The sequence below is a fragment of the Chrysochloris asiatica genome, unplaced genomic scaffold (assembly GCF_000296735.1).
Source record: "Chrysochloris asiatica unplaced genomic scaffold, ChrAsi1.0 scaffold00025, whole genome shotgun sequence".
In the NCBI taxonomy this organism is placed as follows: domain Eukaryota; kingdom Metazoa; phylum Chordata; class Mammalia; order Afrosoricida; family Chrysochloridae; genus Chrysochloris; species Chrysochloris asiatica.
Window position 1 is genome coordinate 20,541,874 of NW_006408543.1, and position 17,222 is coordinate 20,559,095.

The 17,222-nt window shown below is 45.2% G+C and overlaps 1 protein-coding gene across 2 annotated transcripts in view; it reads left to right on the forward strand.

Moving 5' to 3' along the window:
* The window catches only part of FOXN3 (forkhead box N3), a 523,145-nt gene that overhangs the window by 477,206 nt on the left and 28,717 nt on the right, over positions 1-17,222 (forward strand). The window contains exon 5 of one of the 2 annotated variants that reach the window (XM_006839582.1): positions 10,258-10,323. The exons of the other annotated variant lie outside the window; for it this stretch is intronic. Within the exon in view, the coding sequence (XP_006839645.1) occupies positions 10,258-10,323 (66 nt within the window). The remainder of the gene's footprint in view (positions 1-10,257; positions 10,324-17,222) is intronic. 2 annotated transcript variants of the gene reach the window in all.

Here is a 17,222-nt window from a genome sequence, read left to right on the forward strand (position 1 = left end):
CTCTATAGGGTTTCCTAGGAGCGGTTGGTGGGTTTGAATTGCCAACCTTATGGTTCATGATGGCCTTATGGTCCAGGGCTTATCCTACATCTCAACACCAGAACTTCTTATGTAAATTGTTGTTGTTGTTAAGTGCCATCGAATCAGTATCGACCCATAGCAACCTTATGCACAGCAGAATGAAACACTACCCAATCCTGGGCCAACCTCACTACTGTTGCCACGCTTGAGTCCATCGATGCTGTCACTTGGCCAGTCCATCTCGTTGGGGGCCTTCCTCTTTTTCTCTGACTCTCCACCTTACCAAACATGATATCCTTCTCCAGCGACTAGACCTTATGTAAATAGGGGCCTTATAATATGTTAAATATTTTTCATAGATCATCCACTCCCCCACCCCCAAGCTTTATCTTTTACACCAACAAGTAACCATTTGTTTTAACTTGCTTCATTTATTGGGAGTTTGGAACTCTCTTTGATTCATTGTTTTGAAGAAAGATGCTCTTGATAATTCTCTTGTTCACACTCCCATCATGAAGACGAATGTTTAAGTCATTACTTGAAATCAATGTTTGCGAGATCCTTTTGCTCCCTAAAACCTTGCCGGTTGAGATGAATTCCTGGTCCTTGTCCACTGGGTTTCATGGGATCGTTTTCTCTCCCTTCTCCCTAAGAGAACTCAGATATTTGCAGCCCATTCTAAGATGAATAACATCTCTTGTTTCCCTCTGATTCTTGCTGATCCTCACTTCTGGTAGCTTCCTTCTTGCTAACCGTCAGCCAAAAGGAAAGAGAAAGAAGTTTTTGTGGAAACAACATCAGTAGAGTCAGGGAGCTATATTCTGTCCTGGTCTTACTGCCATCAAGATCAGCAGTGGCTCTTTGGATGTCTTCATTGATGGCAACAAAAACCAACTAGACCTCCTTCTCTTCTAACCTATGGGGGAGAAAAGAGACATTCACAGTAGGCTGAATGTTGTGTACACTAGTTTACTATTTTTTTCTTCTTTGGAGTCCTGGTGTAGTGCTGTAGAATAAGCTCTGAACTGCTAACCATAGGTTCGGTGGTTCGAACTTACCATCTGCTCTTCAGGGTCACTCTGAGTCAGAACTATCTCAAAGGCACTTAACACCACCACCGTGGTAATTCTAGGAGTCCTGTTGTTGAAATAATGTACATTTCAGCAGATCCAACACCAGTTCCGTACTTTCGATATATATTGAATTCAGTCCCGTGATGTTGATTACATTCTTTGAGTTGTGTAATCACGGTTTCTGAGTTGTCCCGCCCCCACGCGCATAAACTCACTGTTTCCCCTAAATGTTCATCCTTCCCTTTCAAGCTACTGTTTGTTGTCAGTGTGATCCTATATGTTGTTAAGTGCCGTCGAGTCACTTCCAGCCCATAGTGACCCTGTATAGGGTTCCTAAGGAGCGGCTGGTCAGTTTGAACTGCCAGTGACCTTGCAGTTCAAACCAACTTTGCATTCCAGTACATTAATCCACAGCGCCACATCAGGACTCCATGATCCCACATAAATAGTTCTTTAAAAGAGCATTATGCTCAAAGCAGACATCCTTTAATGTTCAGCTTAAAGACTTCAGTAGATATTTTTGACTTAAGGTTTAAAACTTATAATGTTGTTGTTAAGTGCCATTGAGTTGGTTCCTACTCATAGCGACCCAGTATAGTGTTTCTGAGGAGCGGCTCGTGGGTTGGAACCACCGACCTTGAGGTCCGGTGCATTATCTTGCAGCATCACACCAGGCAGTATTTGGGGGATTCATCCTGCCTCGATGGCTCCTGAAAGTCTGGAGGCTGGAATCCTTGAGAGTTTGAATTCTGTTCTGCATCCACATCCACTTTTGGATCAGGATTTACTTATTATAGAACCATTGATGAAAATGTTCAGTACTGGTAACAAGCATGGAACAGTTGGCTCCCTGTTTTACTGGGACGGTTCCTATTGTCATTACTGAAAGTTTTAACGACACTGTAAACATTTTCTGCTAGATAACTCTTTGTTGTGGGGACTGTCTTGTGCATCATAGGGTGATGAGCACCATCCCTGCTCTCTACCCACTAGATGCCAGTAGTATCCTGTCCCCAGGCGTAACAACAAAAACGTGTGCATACTTCGTCACATGTCTTAGGGATCAGGGAAGGAGCAAAACGAAAGTGTCTTCAATGAGACCCGCTGCCTTAGTCTGAATAAACATAAATTAAAAACATGCAAATCTACTCACATTTCCCTAGAAAATATACATAACTTTCTTGGGGTTTTGTTTTTTGTTTGTTTGTTCAATTATTCGTCTACTTGAATCTTTTTCTTGCTCTCTTTCCCCCCAAAGCTCCCCATGTCCTCTTTGTTTAGGAATTAGTCAAATACTCTCAGGCAGAGTTACAAAAAAATATTTTCAAGTAAAGAGATTAATTAAAATTATAGAAGAAAAGGGTGTCCAGGCAGCCATTGTCATAGACCATAGTTTTCTTTGGATGGGCATTCACCTACCCCCGGTTCACTCTCAGTTGTTGGCTCTTCTTGTGCCTACACAGTAGAACCCCTTGAAGGACTTAAAAAACCGCAGTGTCTGCCTGGATGGGACCTGGTTTTGGTTTTCTTTTTTAAATTTCCAGGGGATTCCCTGCACATCGAGAGGCTATGCTGAGCCCCAGCAGCGGATTGGTTGCTCAACACAATGACTTCTTTTTTGTTGTTGCCAAGTGCCGTCAAGTTGGTTCCAACTCATAGCAATCCTGTATGGGGTTTCCGAGGAGTGACTGGTGAATTTGAACCGCCAACCTTGTGGTTTAGTGCATTATCCTAGTGCCACACCAGAACCCCCTAGTGGTTGCAAATGGGGCTGCTAATACCACGGTCAGCAGGTCCAAACTACCAGCTGTTCAGCTGGAGAAAGATGAGGCTTTCTGCTCCTGTAAAGATTTACAGCCTCGGAAACCCTGTACAGGGTCGCTATGGGTTGGAACCAACTCAACGGCACTTAACAGCAACACCAGGACCCACTATTTGGTGCTAATGCAGCCCTGGCAGTGCTGTAGGAGAATCACTGGACTGCTACCTGCAAGATTGGCATTTTAAACCCACCCGCCACTTGCTGCATGGGAGAAAGGTGAGGCTGCTTGCTCCCATGAAAATTTAGTTTTGGAAACCCAAGAGTAATTCTATCCTGCCCTACAGACTCGCTATATGTTGGCATCAATGTAACATCAGTGGGGTTTTTTATTCAGTGGTAGAATTCCAGAGTCCTGGTGTGGCACTGTAGGATAAGCACTCAGCCTCAAGGTTGCTTTGAACCACAAGATTGGTGGTTGACACTCAACATATGCTCCTCGGAAACCCTGTTACAGGGTCGCTCTGAGTTATAGCCCTGTTTCCAGATTAAGACTTAGAAGAAAGTTCTGGAAATCTACTTCTAAAAATCGATCGGAGAAAACCCTGTGGATCGTAGCAGACTGACCCGCAGCCAATCCTGGAGATGGCAGTATTTTGGTCTGTTGTGTGTGAGGTCACCGGAGCCAGGGCAGCTGACAACCAGGCACAGTGACTAGGGAGGCAGCAGCAAGCAAGACAGTTAGAGAACTCTTAATGGAGGGCTCATGTTGTAGCCAAGAACATAAGAGAGAATATATATTAACACTCTGTGTGCCTGTCTGGGTGTCGGTCTGTCTTCTCCTTTCTGATTGAAGAGTACCATATTTCTGTGCAGACAATGCATGTGTTATGGTTTGTTTGTGGGGGGTTTTTTTCATTATGTGCATGTGTGCATTCTTTGCGTGAGTTTTTTGAGGGAAATGTAGTATGCCATCCGTTGGTATTTTCTATGTCCTTGAATCTCTTTCCTTCAATTTTATAAAAATCTTTCACCATCCTGTAAAGCATGTCAGATATGAGGGGATGCAGGAAAGTTAAGTGATTTCTAAGAAAGTGATGGAGTCTTGGTGTAGCACTGTAGGATCAGTACAAGGTTGGCAGTTCAAACCCACCAGCCACTCCTTGGAAATCCTGTGCAGAGTCGCTATGAGTCCAAGTTGACTCGACGGCACATCACAGCAACAACAACAAGATGAGGGTCCTAACTCTCAGGCTTTCCACATGGAAAATGTTTCCTGATCATCACTTTATTAGGATGGTCAGCTCAAAGATGCCGAAGATGTTGGTGACAGTAGTGAGCATTGCTGCAGTGGCTTTTAACCTCCCTTCCCATTCTTAGTTTGTTCAATAGGATGGCTTCTCCAGTCACCACCCTCTGGCACCAAATCAAGGAAGAAGGACTGAATGCAGGCAGCAGTCATCCCAGGAACCCAGAAAACACTCCATGGAGTAGGTGGACAGTGTTCTGAAGTGAGCTCCAAAGGCTTTGGAACAGATGCCACATTTGAAAAGCAGTTTGACAGTTTCTTATAAAATTAAACATATTTATCAGCAATTTCCCAAGAGAAAAAACAACTATGTCCATGGCATTATAAGCTAAGCCAGGAACTGTGTGTGGAATGAATGGGATAAAGATTCTGACCCCTTCCAGGTCTACAGACCACACCCCCTCCAGTCTCCATTAAACAGAAGCCTAGCAAAAGGAAAAGAAAGTCACATGTTAACTAGCAATTGACCCAGGCCTTGAACCCAAGAATCCCAATGCCCTGTCTAGTCCTTCCCCATCCTGCTCACAGAAGAAAGCCCCCCTCTCCCACAATGCCCAGAAGAAACCATCTCCACATACATGTTGAGAAAATATGGTGCAGTGTTTTGTGAGAATTCAAACAGCTGAACCATTGGTTCTAGAAATGTGGTTACCTGGTTCTGTTATTGCAGCCTGATCTAGTTGTGTGTGCATAATCAGGGGAAGGGGACTAGGGAACATCGTTAGGAGATGAGACTGTTGTTTAGTCTCTTCCTGCAGAGAAGAGGAAGTGAGATAAAGTTCAAGGCCAAAATTGAAATGGACCTCTGAGAACCTGTGTTGTTGTTGTTGTTAAGTGCCATCGAGTCGGTTCCGACCCATAGCGACCCTGTACAGGGTTTCCGAGGGTGTAAATCTTTACGGAACCTGTGTAGGAAGAAGAAAAATTTACTACTGAAGCAGGAACAATGGAGAAGGTTTTTTTACTATGGGTTTTAAGACTGCTTTGGTTTTGTGTGGCCATCGGTGTAAATGATGTGCCAGTGTGTCTGTGGATACACACCAATACTTAGATTTCCATAAAAAATTTCTGGCAGTGTAGGAAACAAAATAGGAATAGTGCTTACATCGTGAAAGTGGGACTGTTTATTTTTCAAAATATATTAACCTTGGGTAAGCAGTTCAAAAGTACCAGCTATTCCACAGGAGAAAGATGAGGCTTTCTGCTCCTGTAAAGATAGACAGCCTCAGAACCTGTACAGGGTTGCTATGAGTTGGAACCGACTCCATGGCACATAACAACAACAACAACAACGGAGTTTTGGTGTGGTGCTGTGGGATAAAGCATTAGACCTCAATGTCTGTTCGAACCACAGGGTCGGTATTTCAAACTCACCAGTCGCTCCTCAGAAACCCTGTACAGGGTCATTATGAGTCAAAGCCAGTTCAGCACTTAGCAAAACAGGTTTTTGGTGTGTCTTTGTTGGCTTGTTTTTTTTTGTTTTGTTTTTAACAATAGGCACACATTACTGTCGTGATCATCTTTTTTTTCTCTCTCTCTAAAAACATGGGGGAGGGGAAATGTAGGCGTTGTAATAAGAGATAAGATTAACATTGTAGTGCAGTCCTGGTGTAGCACTACGGGTTAATGCACTGGACTGCAAAGTCAGTTTGAACCACAAGGTCATGGTTCAAGCTCCTCTGAAACCCTATACAGGGTCACTGTGGGTCGAAACCGACTCGACGTCACTTAACAACAACAACAACTCCTCTTTAATTAGATATTGTCGTTGTTGTTAAATGCCTTTGAGTTAGAACTGACTTACAGCAACTCTGTATAGGGTTTCCAAGGAGTAACTGGTGGGTTTGAACTACCAACCTTTGCAGTTAGCTGTCCAGTACTTATCCTACAGCATTTTACATGAGGAAAATGTAAGTTAAAACCACACAGCAATGCCACTAACACATCCAGGGACTCAAGTTAAAAACACTGATAATATCAAATGTTGACAAAGATATGGAGCAACTGGAAATCTCTTTGAAAAGCAGTTTGACAGTTTCTTATAAAATTAAACATATTTATCAGCAATTTCCCAAGAGAAAAAACAACTATGTCCACAAAAGACTGGTACAACAGTTCATAGCAGCCTTTTCCTCCTGTAATACTGGATTCCTGGTTTGGCGCTGTGGGTTAGTGTACCTTGACTATAAAGTCGTTTGAACTGCAAGGTCAGTGGTTGAAGCTCACCAGCTGCTCCTTGGAAACCCTAGGTCATTGTGGGTGGGAACCGACTCAAAGACACTTAACAACAACAACAATACTGAAAACAATGCAGGTAATGGCCATCTGCGGATGAACAATGAACAGTTTGTGTATGGCTACACCATAAACAGCCTATCAATGCAATGGAAGGCTACTCAGTAACAGTAAGGAATGAAGAGTTGATGTTGTTGTTGTTGCTAAGTGTCATAGAGTCATCGAGACCCTCTATAGGGTTTTCAATGGGTGGCTGGTGAGTTTGAACCCCCGACCTTGTGATTAGCAGTACAGTGCTGATCCTACAGGTCCACACCAGGACTCCACAGGCTCTATGATGGTGGTTGTTGTTGTTGTCAAGTGCCATCGAGTCGATTCCAACCCATAGCGACCCTGTATAGAGTTTTCAAGGAGCAGCTGGTGAGTTTGAACCGCCTACCTTGCAGTTCAAATAGCTTTGCAGTCTGGCACATTAGCCCACAGCACCACACCAAGACTCCATAAGACCATTGTTGTCATTGTGAAGCGCCATCAAATTGATTCCGATCCATAGCAACTCTGTATAGGGTTTCCAAGGAGCAGCAGGTGAGCTTGAACCGCCAACCTTGCAGTTCAAACAGCTTTTCAGTCTGTTACGTTAACTCACAGTGCCACACCAGGACTCCACAGATTGAATACATTGGTGGTGGTGGTGGTATGCCATAAAGTCAGTTCCAACTCATTGCGACCATGCCCTAGGATTTCCAAGGCCCTACAACTTGGCATAAATTAGTAGTTGCCCACTGTCGGGGTGGATAAGGGGTCAAGAAGGAAACTTTTGGGTGGTGGAATCTGTCTTGATTATGCCTTCGATCTTGATTTTGGTAGTGGTAACACGTGTAAAATTGATCAGAACTCATCACTCTATACATAGAAGGGGGAAGGGGTGTTTGATATGTTTCTTATACTTAATAAAGTTGATTTTCAAAAAAGAACAGTATTCACTGTACCCCCCTTGGGGGAGGCCTGGCAGAGTCTGTTGTGCCAAAGTGCACACACTTGCTTGGAGACATAATTACATTTTTTCATACCCTTTGCAGTTCTTAGATGTGCCACCTCTCCCGCTGACACAGAAGGGAGGAATCCCATACAGTGCCTTCATTCCAGCCTGCCTGGAGGACTAGTACTCCACATATGCCATCTCAGGGAAAGGTTCATTCTGAATGGATTGTAGAACTGGAGGAATTCATTCTAAGTGGGTGGGGTCATGAGAAACCTGGGTGTTATACTTATTCAAAATGCCTGGAAGCCAAGTGGAGGTCCTCCTAGAATTGCATCCGAGTTTTAACTATGGAATCCTCTGGTACAAGTCGAATCCAAAGTCGGAAGGAAGGACTGTGGGACTTGCCCTACCGCCTCCTTGGTTTTCCTTGTTGTTAAGTGCTGTTGAGTAGGTCCGACTCATAGTGACCCTGTATAGGGTTTCTGAGGAGTGGCTGGTGGGTTTGAACCGCTAACCTTGCTGTTAGCAGTCCAGTGCTTATCCTACAGGGCCATACCAGAACTCCTGATTTTCTTCCACGTATGTGTTCATTTGGGTTGGCTTGAGTGGGGTGGCATAGAGCACTGTGGATATTATGTGGGCCTTAACTCCCCAAGTTGTCCCTTAGTGATGCTCCACGGTGGTTGTTCTTGTTGTTGTTAAGTGCTGTTGAGTTGGCTCTGAGTGACCCTGTATAAGGTCTCTGAGGAGTGATTGGCAGGTTTGAACCGCCAGTCCTGATGTCAGCAGTCCAGTGCTTAACCTACAGGGCCACACTAGGACTCCTGCTACTAGGTACTCCTAAAGCATATCATTGATCCTGTTGATCCTGTCTCCTTTTCCTCTTCTCTCATTTCATCTTATCTGTGACCCCTTCTGCTTGAAGGTCAGGTGTTTTGTTTTAAAAACAGAATTGTTTTCTGTAATTTTCTGGTAAACTACATGGGAAAAGTCACTTGATTTCTTACCTGTGTTTCCTCCTGTTCTGCCCCGCCCCCAATGAATCCACTGGTTTCTCAAAACGCCAACTGGGGTGGGGTCTCTGGTGAGGAATCATCTGGGGACCCTGTGGGCATTTAGCTTTCCTGAGCACAGGCTTCCTGTCCATAAGTTTGTATGCTCCAGGAAGACAAAGAGCCTTTGTTTGGTGAGAAGAAACAAGTGTGTTCTTGGCCCCTCCTTGGGAACGGAGGGGAAGGCCTCAGTGTGCCCCCCATGGGGGAGCCCTGCTTCTTGGCTACAGTATTGCTGGAGAGTCCTGGGGGTCAGTGAGCGGCACTTTAGGTGTTTCCTATTAATTATTCAACCAATAAATATATATTTAATATCTGTGGGGAACAGTGACTGTTTTAGTAATTCCACCCCAGGAGTTGTCAAATAAGTTGATTTACCTGTTTTTCATACAAAGTGCTTATTAAAATAAAACTTTCACTCTGTTGTGAAGTATAAGTTGAAGACCTCTTGCAGAGAGAATAGAAAAGGGCCGGCAGAGTAAAAAGTTCATTTGCTTTTTGCCTTCAACCTCCCCTCAAGACATTGTCTTTGGGCACTAGCTCCTGGGGCTTTATACTACCTCACACGATTCCTTCGGAACTGAACTGCACGTATAAAGTCTAAAAAATGTACTTCTTTTTAAACAGTAAAAAAGTAATTTTCTAACATAATACCCAAAATGAAGTGCCACGGAGCCATTAGTAGTAAATTGAGTTTTTTGGTTTGTAATTTGTACAAAAACTGACAAGTACAGGGGCCCCCTGCTCCCCTCACCATTAGTCACTGGGCTGAGAGGACACAGAGGCAGTAATCGGCAAGGACCGGCATTCTGATGTCGACTTCAATTGCACACTTCATTTATTTAGACAGGGCACAGGCAGCAGCTTCTGTCTGGCGGCATCTCTGCACTGTTAGTGAATTTCGCCCCAGGGCAGCTGGGACGCTGCGCTGGGGCAGATGTTCTTTTCAGCCTATTCAGTGGCCATTCTTGGGAGTTGTTTACTGTTACTATGGTGACCTTCATTTCCATAGCAGCAGCGCTGCTGTTTCTCAAAGGAAAATGAATTTAGTTATAAAAGGATAATATTTTTTTTTCTCTGTGTCTATATAACCTGCCATCTGTCAACTGGTGGATCAGTTAGGCTTCCACAGCCTATTAAGAATTCTAGTAATGAAGCAATGACCACTTTTTTATGTTGTTGTTATGTTGGGCCTGCATTAAAAGCAATAACAGGTGTGGAAGGAAACGTTCCTCCTCATCAGAACTTGAATATTTTTTCTATTTTAAATGTTTTTCTTTTTTCTCATACCTTCCTCACTGCCTCCGCTGTGTATACCCACAGCCTCATGAAAGACAACGCATATTCTACTGACAAATGAACATCAATGAATGTCTTGTTTGTACCTCGCAAGATGCAGGTGTACTTAATGCACTCTCTTCTTGTGGCTGTATGTTCTTCCCAGTTCATTGACAATCCCAGTGGCTGACCTTCCTGTTGTCACCCCCCACTCTCCTACTTCTCCACCCCAGGAGAAAAAGTTTGGGGGGTACACAGAGCAGCAAATTGTCAGAAACAGACAGGATGAATCATGAAATTAATGTAAGAGAAGACCCCAACGCTGGTCTGATGAAAAGCCTGCCAACTTAAATGCCCTTAAATCTCATTCTAGAATCTCTCTTCCTATCCAATCCTAATGGGAAGAGAGTCCTCTTTGGGATAGCTCGTCTATTTCCAGCATTTTTTTTTGGTCTTCGTTGCATTCATAAACTGTAACTTACAGGGGGAAAAACACACACACACCAGCCCCGTTGTAAATAATGTTATTTATTGGTTGATTTTTCCAGATCCTGACATTGATGCTGCCACTGCCATGATGCTTTTGAATACTCCCCCTGAGATACAAGCAGGTTGTGAGTAGATATTTCTATAGCCTACAGCACCATAGTTTGTGAACTTAACCTTCTCGTTCATATGCCAGGCCATAGGAAGAGCCAATGCTAGAACTTCCGTTGTAGAATCCCTTTAAATACCGAAGTGCACAATTACACACATATGCATATAAACATGTCGTGCATATGTGTGAAGGCATGCATAGGTGTGCTTCTAAGATGAGAAAGTCCTGCTATCTCTTCAGAGCGTAAACCTGAGGGAAGTGAAGCAATCCCCGTAATGAATCCCTGTGGAACAGCCTTCCTTTCCCCTGCAGGAACTACGCCTGTGAGTTTGTAGTTCCTGCTAGAAGAGGCTAAATGGAGTCAGGCTAAGAGTCATAGAACTGAGCAGCGCCTATATTTAGACATTCCTTTCCCTTCGGCAACCTCATTAATCCCAGGCTACCGCTGCGGAGAGAGAAGAATGAAAAGTTTAGCGATCTGAGCCTTCAGGGGTTTGGAGTAGACTAAAGTGGAACCCACCATGGCATCCTCTTGGACCACCCCACCCAGCCAATTGATGGGAAGGCAAAGCTGGCGTTAGCTAGCACAATAGTACCTTTCTTCCCCATCTGTTGGTCATTGAGCCAGAGGCAGCTCTGGGACAGCTCTTTTCCTTCCTTGGGCTTGTCTCCTACCCAACATCTGGTACATTTTGGCTCATGGTCTTCACTGATTTCTAGGGCCAGACTACAGTGGTTGTATCTCCTTTTCAAGTCATGAAAAATGAATTTCATCTCAAAGATCTGCCCTGCCCCGTGTTTCCTCTCAGTTTGAGGCTAGTGCTTCAACTCCAGCCAGAACACTGTTGAGCTGGTCCACCAGGTTCTCTTTAGTATATTGTTGGAAACTTGCTCAACATTGCAGCTTCCTATGGATGACAAATCGCCGGTGTGGTGATGGTGGCGTGAAGTGGCAGGCCCCACCATAACATCACCAGCAACTGGCACCACCTGATTCATTCTTGATAGCCTGGTCTTCAGTTCACTGGGGACTTGGCACCCACATCACCCCCCACCGTGGAGAAGAAAGAGTCTTTCCCACCTACTGAAAGGCATCCATATGCAGGCCCATGGCAGGTGTGTCTTTGTTACCTGTGGACTGACAAGGGAGTTCTAGACCATTCTTCATAGCTCTCTGCTTGTCAAAGCCTTCTGACAGCTTGGGGAAATTCAACTCCATCCTTTCTTATTTGTTCTTTTTTTTTTTTTTTTTTAAAGACCCAGGAGATGCAGGAAAGCATTCTCAGGGAGAATTGTTCCTCTGCCTGGGGCTGCCATTACCTGCTCCTCCAGGTACAGAATTCTCATTTTCTCTTTGCTAAACGCAGATGGCCAGCAATTGAAATGTTTGACTGCACACACACTGCTAGGCAAATGTGTAAACCAGTGCTTTCCTGTAACTAGCAGTGCACCCCAAGTGGAGTTTTTCAATGGTGTTTTAAGTTACAGTAAGATATTTTTTTAAAGTGACAGCAAACAACCAGCCCCCCATGCGTAGATGACATTGCAGGAAGAACGCAGCCCAGATTGTAATCAAGTGACATAACTCATCGCTGTAGAAACCTGCTGATTTAATTAGAGCTGTGGACCATTTAAGCACTTTTCCTTAGCACCAAGTCACATTGTATGCAAGTGGTTTAAAAAAAAAAAGACTTTTGATGAATTGGCTTCTGGCATTAAGAGGGAAATTAGGGTTTTAAGGAATAGGCAAGGGAGGTGATCATAAACAGACCTCAGCAGCTTCCATTGTTGTTGTTGTTGTTGTTAAGTTCCATAGAGTCAGTTCCGACTCATAGTGACCTGGTATAGGGTTTCCAAGGAGCAGCTAGTGAGTTTGAACCACCCACCCTGAAGTTCAAACCAACCTTGCGGTCCAGTGCATTACCCTGCAGCACCACGCCAGGACTCATCTTCCATAGAAGTTGATTTTTACTGGTTTCCTGACCACCGGTCCACCGGTCAATAGGGAAACTTGAGGGAAAGATGTGGGTTCATTGGCAAATTAGTGGTATTTAATATTCTCAGGGCTAACTGAAGTTCCTCCTCTCTCCATCACTACCATACACCTAAACTGTACTCATTTTTACCATATCCTTTGTCTCCTTTCCTTCTCCATGTGAAGTTCGGGTTTTGAAATCTCAGCGTTCATGTTTTGAAGCTAGAGAGTCATTGTAGAAGGTTTTTCTGCCTAGCTGTGACCATTGTAAGAAATTCAGCCACAGCCTTCGAGATGTTTCCATGTCAAGAGGGGACTTAGAGACCCTGGAAAGAAAGAACCAGGAGTCCTCCAAACATCACAGAAGACGGTGCCCATTGGCTGTAGGCAGCAGATCAGTGCATTTAAAGACGCCATCTGTGTACTCTCCTTCCCACTGGAACCCTATTGTTCTTAGCTGCCGATTCATGTCAACCAGACTCATGTCAACAGGAACAAAGCCTTGCCCAGTCCTGCTGCATTCTCAGCATTGCCAACATGTCTGAGTCCGTTGTTGTAGCTTTGCTGCCAGTGCATCTCCCCGAAGGTCCCCACACCCTGTTGATTTTCTCCTTTACCAAATATCAGTCTACTAGTGATTGATCCTCTCCTGAGGATGTATCCAGAACAGTGTTCTGTTGTGATCCAAAGGTTCTCTCTGGCTCATTTTTAGAAGGTTCTCTCTGGCTCATTGTCTGGATGCTCCACTGAAGCCATGGGTCTCCTTGCTGGTATTTGAAATACTGGTTGCATCATAGCCACCATAGTACAACAGACTTGGCAGACAGGTGGTGGACCTGAACTTCTGAAATCCCCTCCAGATCAACGGACAGGTTGTAAAGCTCTTGTAGACTGGAAGCAGTCCTGGAGGAAGGCAGTGTTTGTTCATCAAGGGCCTGCTCTGAACCAGGCACCCAGGAAGCCAGGTCCTTACGCTTCTAGTAAACTCAGTCAGGGGACTGCACTGCCAACACTTTGGCTTCAGGTTCCAGTTAGCGCTTCTCTCCTCAACTTCAGTTTTACATTGCAGCTTCTTTCTTTTTCCTGGGAGTCGGTGGCAGACCTTGCCTTCTTAAAGGAGAAGTGTTAAGAGATGAAGCCACCAGCCCGGGCCCTGCCAGCCGATGTTTAAAAGTAGCAGGCAGTCAGCAACAGTGGTGGTGTGTGGATGGCCTGCCTCGTGACATTTGTGTGCCTGTGCCCTTGTGTGGTTGTATACACTAGTTGTCCAGGTCCGGGGTACTCCCCTGTCTGCAAGGGGGGGAGCGTGGGTTCCAGGAGCAGCATTTCCTCTCTGCCTATGTTCATCTCCCTTTAGGCTGGTGCTGGGCTTCTAGAGGGCTGCTGTTTATAACCCCTCCTTTTCACCTCCTAGGCTGCATGATGTCCTGGCCCAGTCAGCGGCCACTGTTGGCTCCAGCAGTTAGTGGCTGGATGGCTTGAAATGCTGGTAGTTTCCCATCACCTTTCTGAGCCGTTCCCCTTCAGGTTGCCCGACTCTTGCCACTTAGATCTGTTCCTCTAGTCCTTCCCTGGCTTAGTGTCTGCAAGGCCATCTGTGGGTGGGCGAACAGGAAGGAAACGCCCTTCACGAAGTGGGTGAGAACCAAGTCACCTTCAGCCTTTTCATCTTTCGAAGGTTCTACGCTGCCCTGGGGAAACCCAGGATCACACGGATTGCTTGAGTTGGGCTCCCTGGGCTTGACTTAGAATGAGGCAGCAGTGTATGTCCCATGGCAACCTCAGGTGACCACATCCCATTGCACTGGCAACACCAGCAATGTGTGTGAGACTGTCTTTTCCAGATGTGCCGGTTTACAACATGGAAAGCATCGTAGGAGGAATGCCAGCATGTCCTATACACTCACCAGGCCCCAGCTTCCAGAGATGGCCACCAGGGGGATTCGGCCACATTTTCTCTGAACTCTGGGTTATGCTTCTAGCAAGTGCATCCACCAAGGCCTTTAACTCCCCCATCCCAAAAAATGCTGGGGTAGGGGGTGAGGGGGTTGCTGAGTGTACTACTCCCAAATGCTAGTGTCTACTAAAGCACCTGCTTTGCAGTTCCCCTTTGACAAGCCCTCTGAGTCATCTTTAACCCCAGTGGAGGGACAGTTATGAAATCAAGAGGAGTAGAGTCGCCATTACTCATCTTCAAAGGTTTATATAATCCCTGGTTGGACTTTTCCCAGAGATCAACTCAAGATAATAAACAAACAACAGAATGGAACAGAATGTGAGGAGTTCTACACCCGTCCTAGAACTGGGATCAGACACAAGAGGGATGGTAGAAGAAAGGCCACCATGAAAGAGGCTGTGTCCTTGCATGCCAGACCCCCTCCCCAGCATGCTTCCAGTGAGCAGGAAAAGGGAGGATGATCAGAATCACCTGCTGTCCAGCTTATGGCCTCGGTGAGAGGCAGCCAGGGCTCCCCTCCAAAGGCAGCAGTAGGAGCTCAGAGGTTAATTTTAGAAGTTGTGAAAATCAAGGAAGCTAAGCTTCGGGAGGCATGCTGGGAAGCTGGGATGAGGAAGTGCTAGGGGGCCGACAGAGAGAGGGGGAACTCTTTTCTTGTGCCATAGATTGTATTTTCAAGCTCCCACAATTGCATTTCTCATATTTAGATCGCAATATGCTCCATTGAGTACTGTTGCTTGATTTGGCCTAATGTTTCTATGTGTACATGTTGCTTCCTTTCTGATAAAAATAAGAAAATTTAGAGCCACACCAGAACTTAAGAGAAAGTGGCTGATGAGCAAGTGTTAAGGACTCCACGGTTAATAATGGTGTTCCTTCATCTCAGCCACTTGAGAGCCTCAGACATGTCTTTGTCTCCTGTAGAAGGTTAGTGTGTCAGTTGATCTAACCAAGAAGGATGAGGCTGGAGGTATGCGGCTCTCTGTGAGAGAATGTGTATTTTCTTCTGTTGCTTACTTACCTGGCCGAATCCTCTGTGTAATTTCTGTGAGATAAATTGGTTGGTTTGGTTGGTTGGTTGGTTGGTTGGTTGTAAAGGTGTTGGTCTTTAAGGGTTTTGCTCTGCTTTGAGGAAAGTACAGAATAAATCAAAGAGAAAAAGTAGAGGTGTGCTGGTAGGGAGAGCCTGAGGAATAGGGTCACATTTCCATAATGTGAACAGTCGTGAATACGACCTCAGAATGCCTTTCTCCGAGCTATTTTAGCTAAGCTATGATGCGTTTTTCAGAAGCTGTGTTTATGACACTTGCGGATGAGGACAGAAAGGAGAAAAGATGGAGGAAGAGTTAAGTGTCGCAGCTGGCTTCTGGCAGCCAGTGAGTGAATTTGAACGCATCCACCATCCCAACATGAAGACCCCTGCCAGGGATAAGGACTGAGATATGCCAGGATTGGCAGAGGCAGTGCCTAACTGTAGTTCATTTGAGAACAAGTTCCAGGATTCAGGGGATGAGCCCAGTTTCCGTGCCAGCAGCCTTGTGAGGTTCAGGAAATAGCTCAGGCAAAGCCTTTTCATGCTGCAGGCTAGCTTTGTCCAGGAGCGCCTCTTTGAAATGAATACAGTTCATTAATCACAAAGATGTTGTAATGGGTTAATGCAGAGTTAGGGCTGAAAGAATTTCCCATGCCCTGACCCCATTAGCCCTTGTGCCTTTATAGATAATTAATAAGAAGATGCTTGAGAGGCCATGTAGGATGGTGGAAGGATGGTGATGAGGATGGTGATCTTATATAATGGACCAGCCACTGATCTAAACAGTTTATTTAGCTTCTCTAGTTGAATCCTCTGGTAGCGTAGTGGTTACGAATTGGGCTGCGAACCACAAGGTCAGCAGTTTGAAACTACCAGCTGTTCTGTGGGAGAAAGATGAAGCTTTCTGCTCCCATAAATATTTATAGCCTCGGAAACCCTGTACAGGGTCACTGTGAGTCAGAACCAACTCCACGGCACATAACCAACCAACAGTTGAATCCTCAGAATGATCTATGAATTATAGGCATGCCTACTTTGCAGGTGAGAAAACAGGCACAAAGAGGCTATGGCACTTGCTCAAAAGTCACAAAGCTGGAGGTGGAGCAAGAATTTGAACCGGGGGAGTCAGGCCCATAAGTTGTACTCTTATGCATCATGGTGAACTTCTCTGGAAGGTTGATGGAGAATTCTGTAAGGCAAAGTATGTCAAAGGAACCTGGTTATTCCTTCAGTAGGTGCTCAGTGAGTGCTGGCTTCCTGTCTTGTGTCTGTTCTACTGGGTTCTCCTTACTCAGGCTTCCCGCACTTGGGCTAATGACTCTGCGTACTGTCTTCAGGGCTACTTGCCTGTGACTTCCATTTGTTCTCTTCACATTCCAGGGTGCAATTTGTCCTCAGATTTTAGGTGTGTCCAGCATCTCTTGCCCAGGAGTGATGACTGGTTTGCTTCCGTGGAACAGAAGTACTAGAGTCGGCTCTGTTCTTCCTGCAATACTATCACCAGGAAGAGGTTCTGACACACTCAGCTTTGTAGTCTCATTCATTCGTGTGGTCTTCCGGTACCCCGCCCCACAAAGTCATCATTCAGCCATGTGTGTCAGAACATAGCACTTTCAAAAGTAGCTCTACCAGGTCTTCCTTGTGAGGTGCCTTTGGATGAGCTCAAACTGCTAACTTTTCTGTTCACAGCCAGGCTCATTAGCTATTTGCATCACTCAGGGACTCCTGTGGCCATTCAGCTCATCTGAGATAAGCACAAGCTACCTCAAGGTTCCTCTGTGGATGTTGTTGATGATGATGATGATGATGGGTACTAACATGCAGTTTCTAAGATTTAGAAAATCTCAGTTTAACCTCCGCATGCCCTGGGAGGTAAATACTATTTGCATTCTCATCTTACCCATAAAGAAACGGAGGCATAGGGAGTTTTGCAAAGCTTTCCCAGGGGGA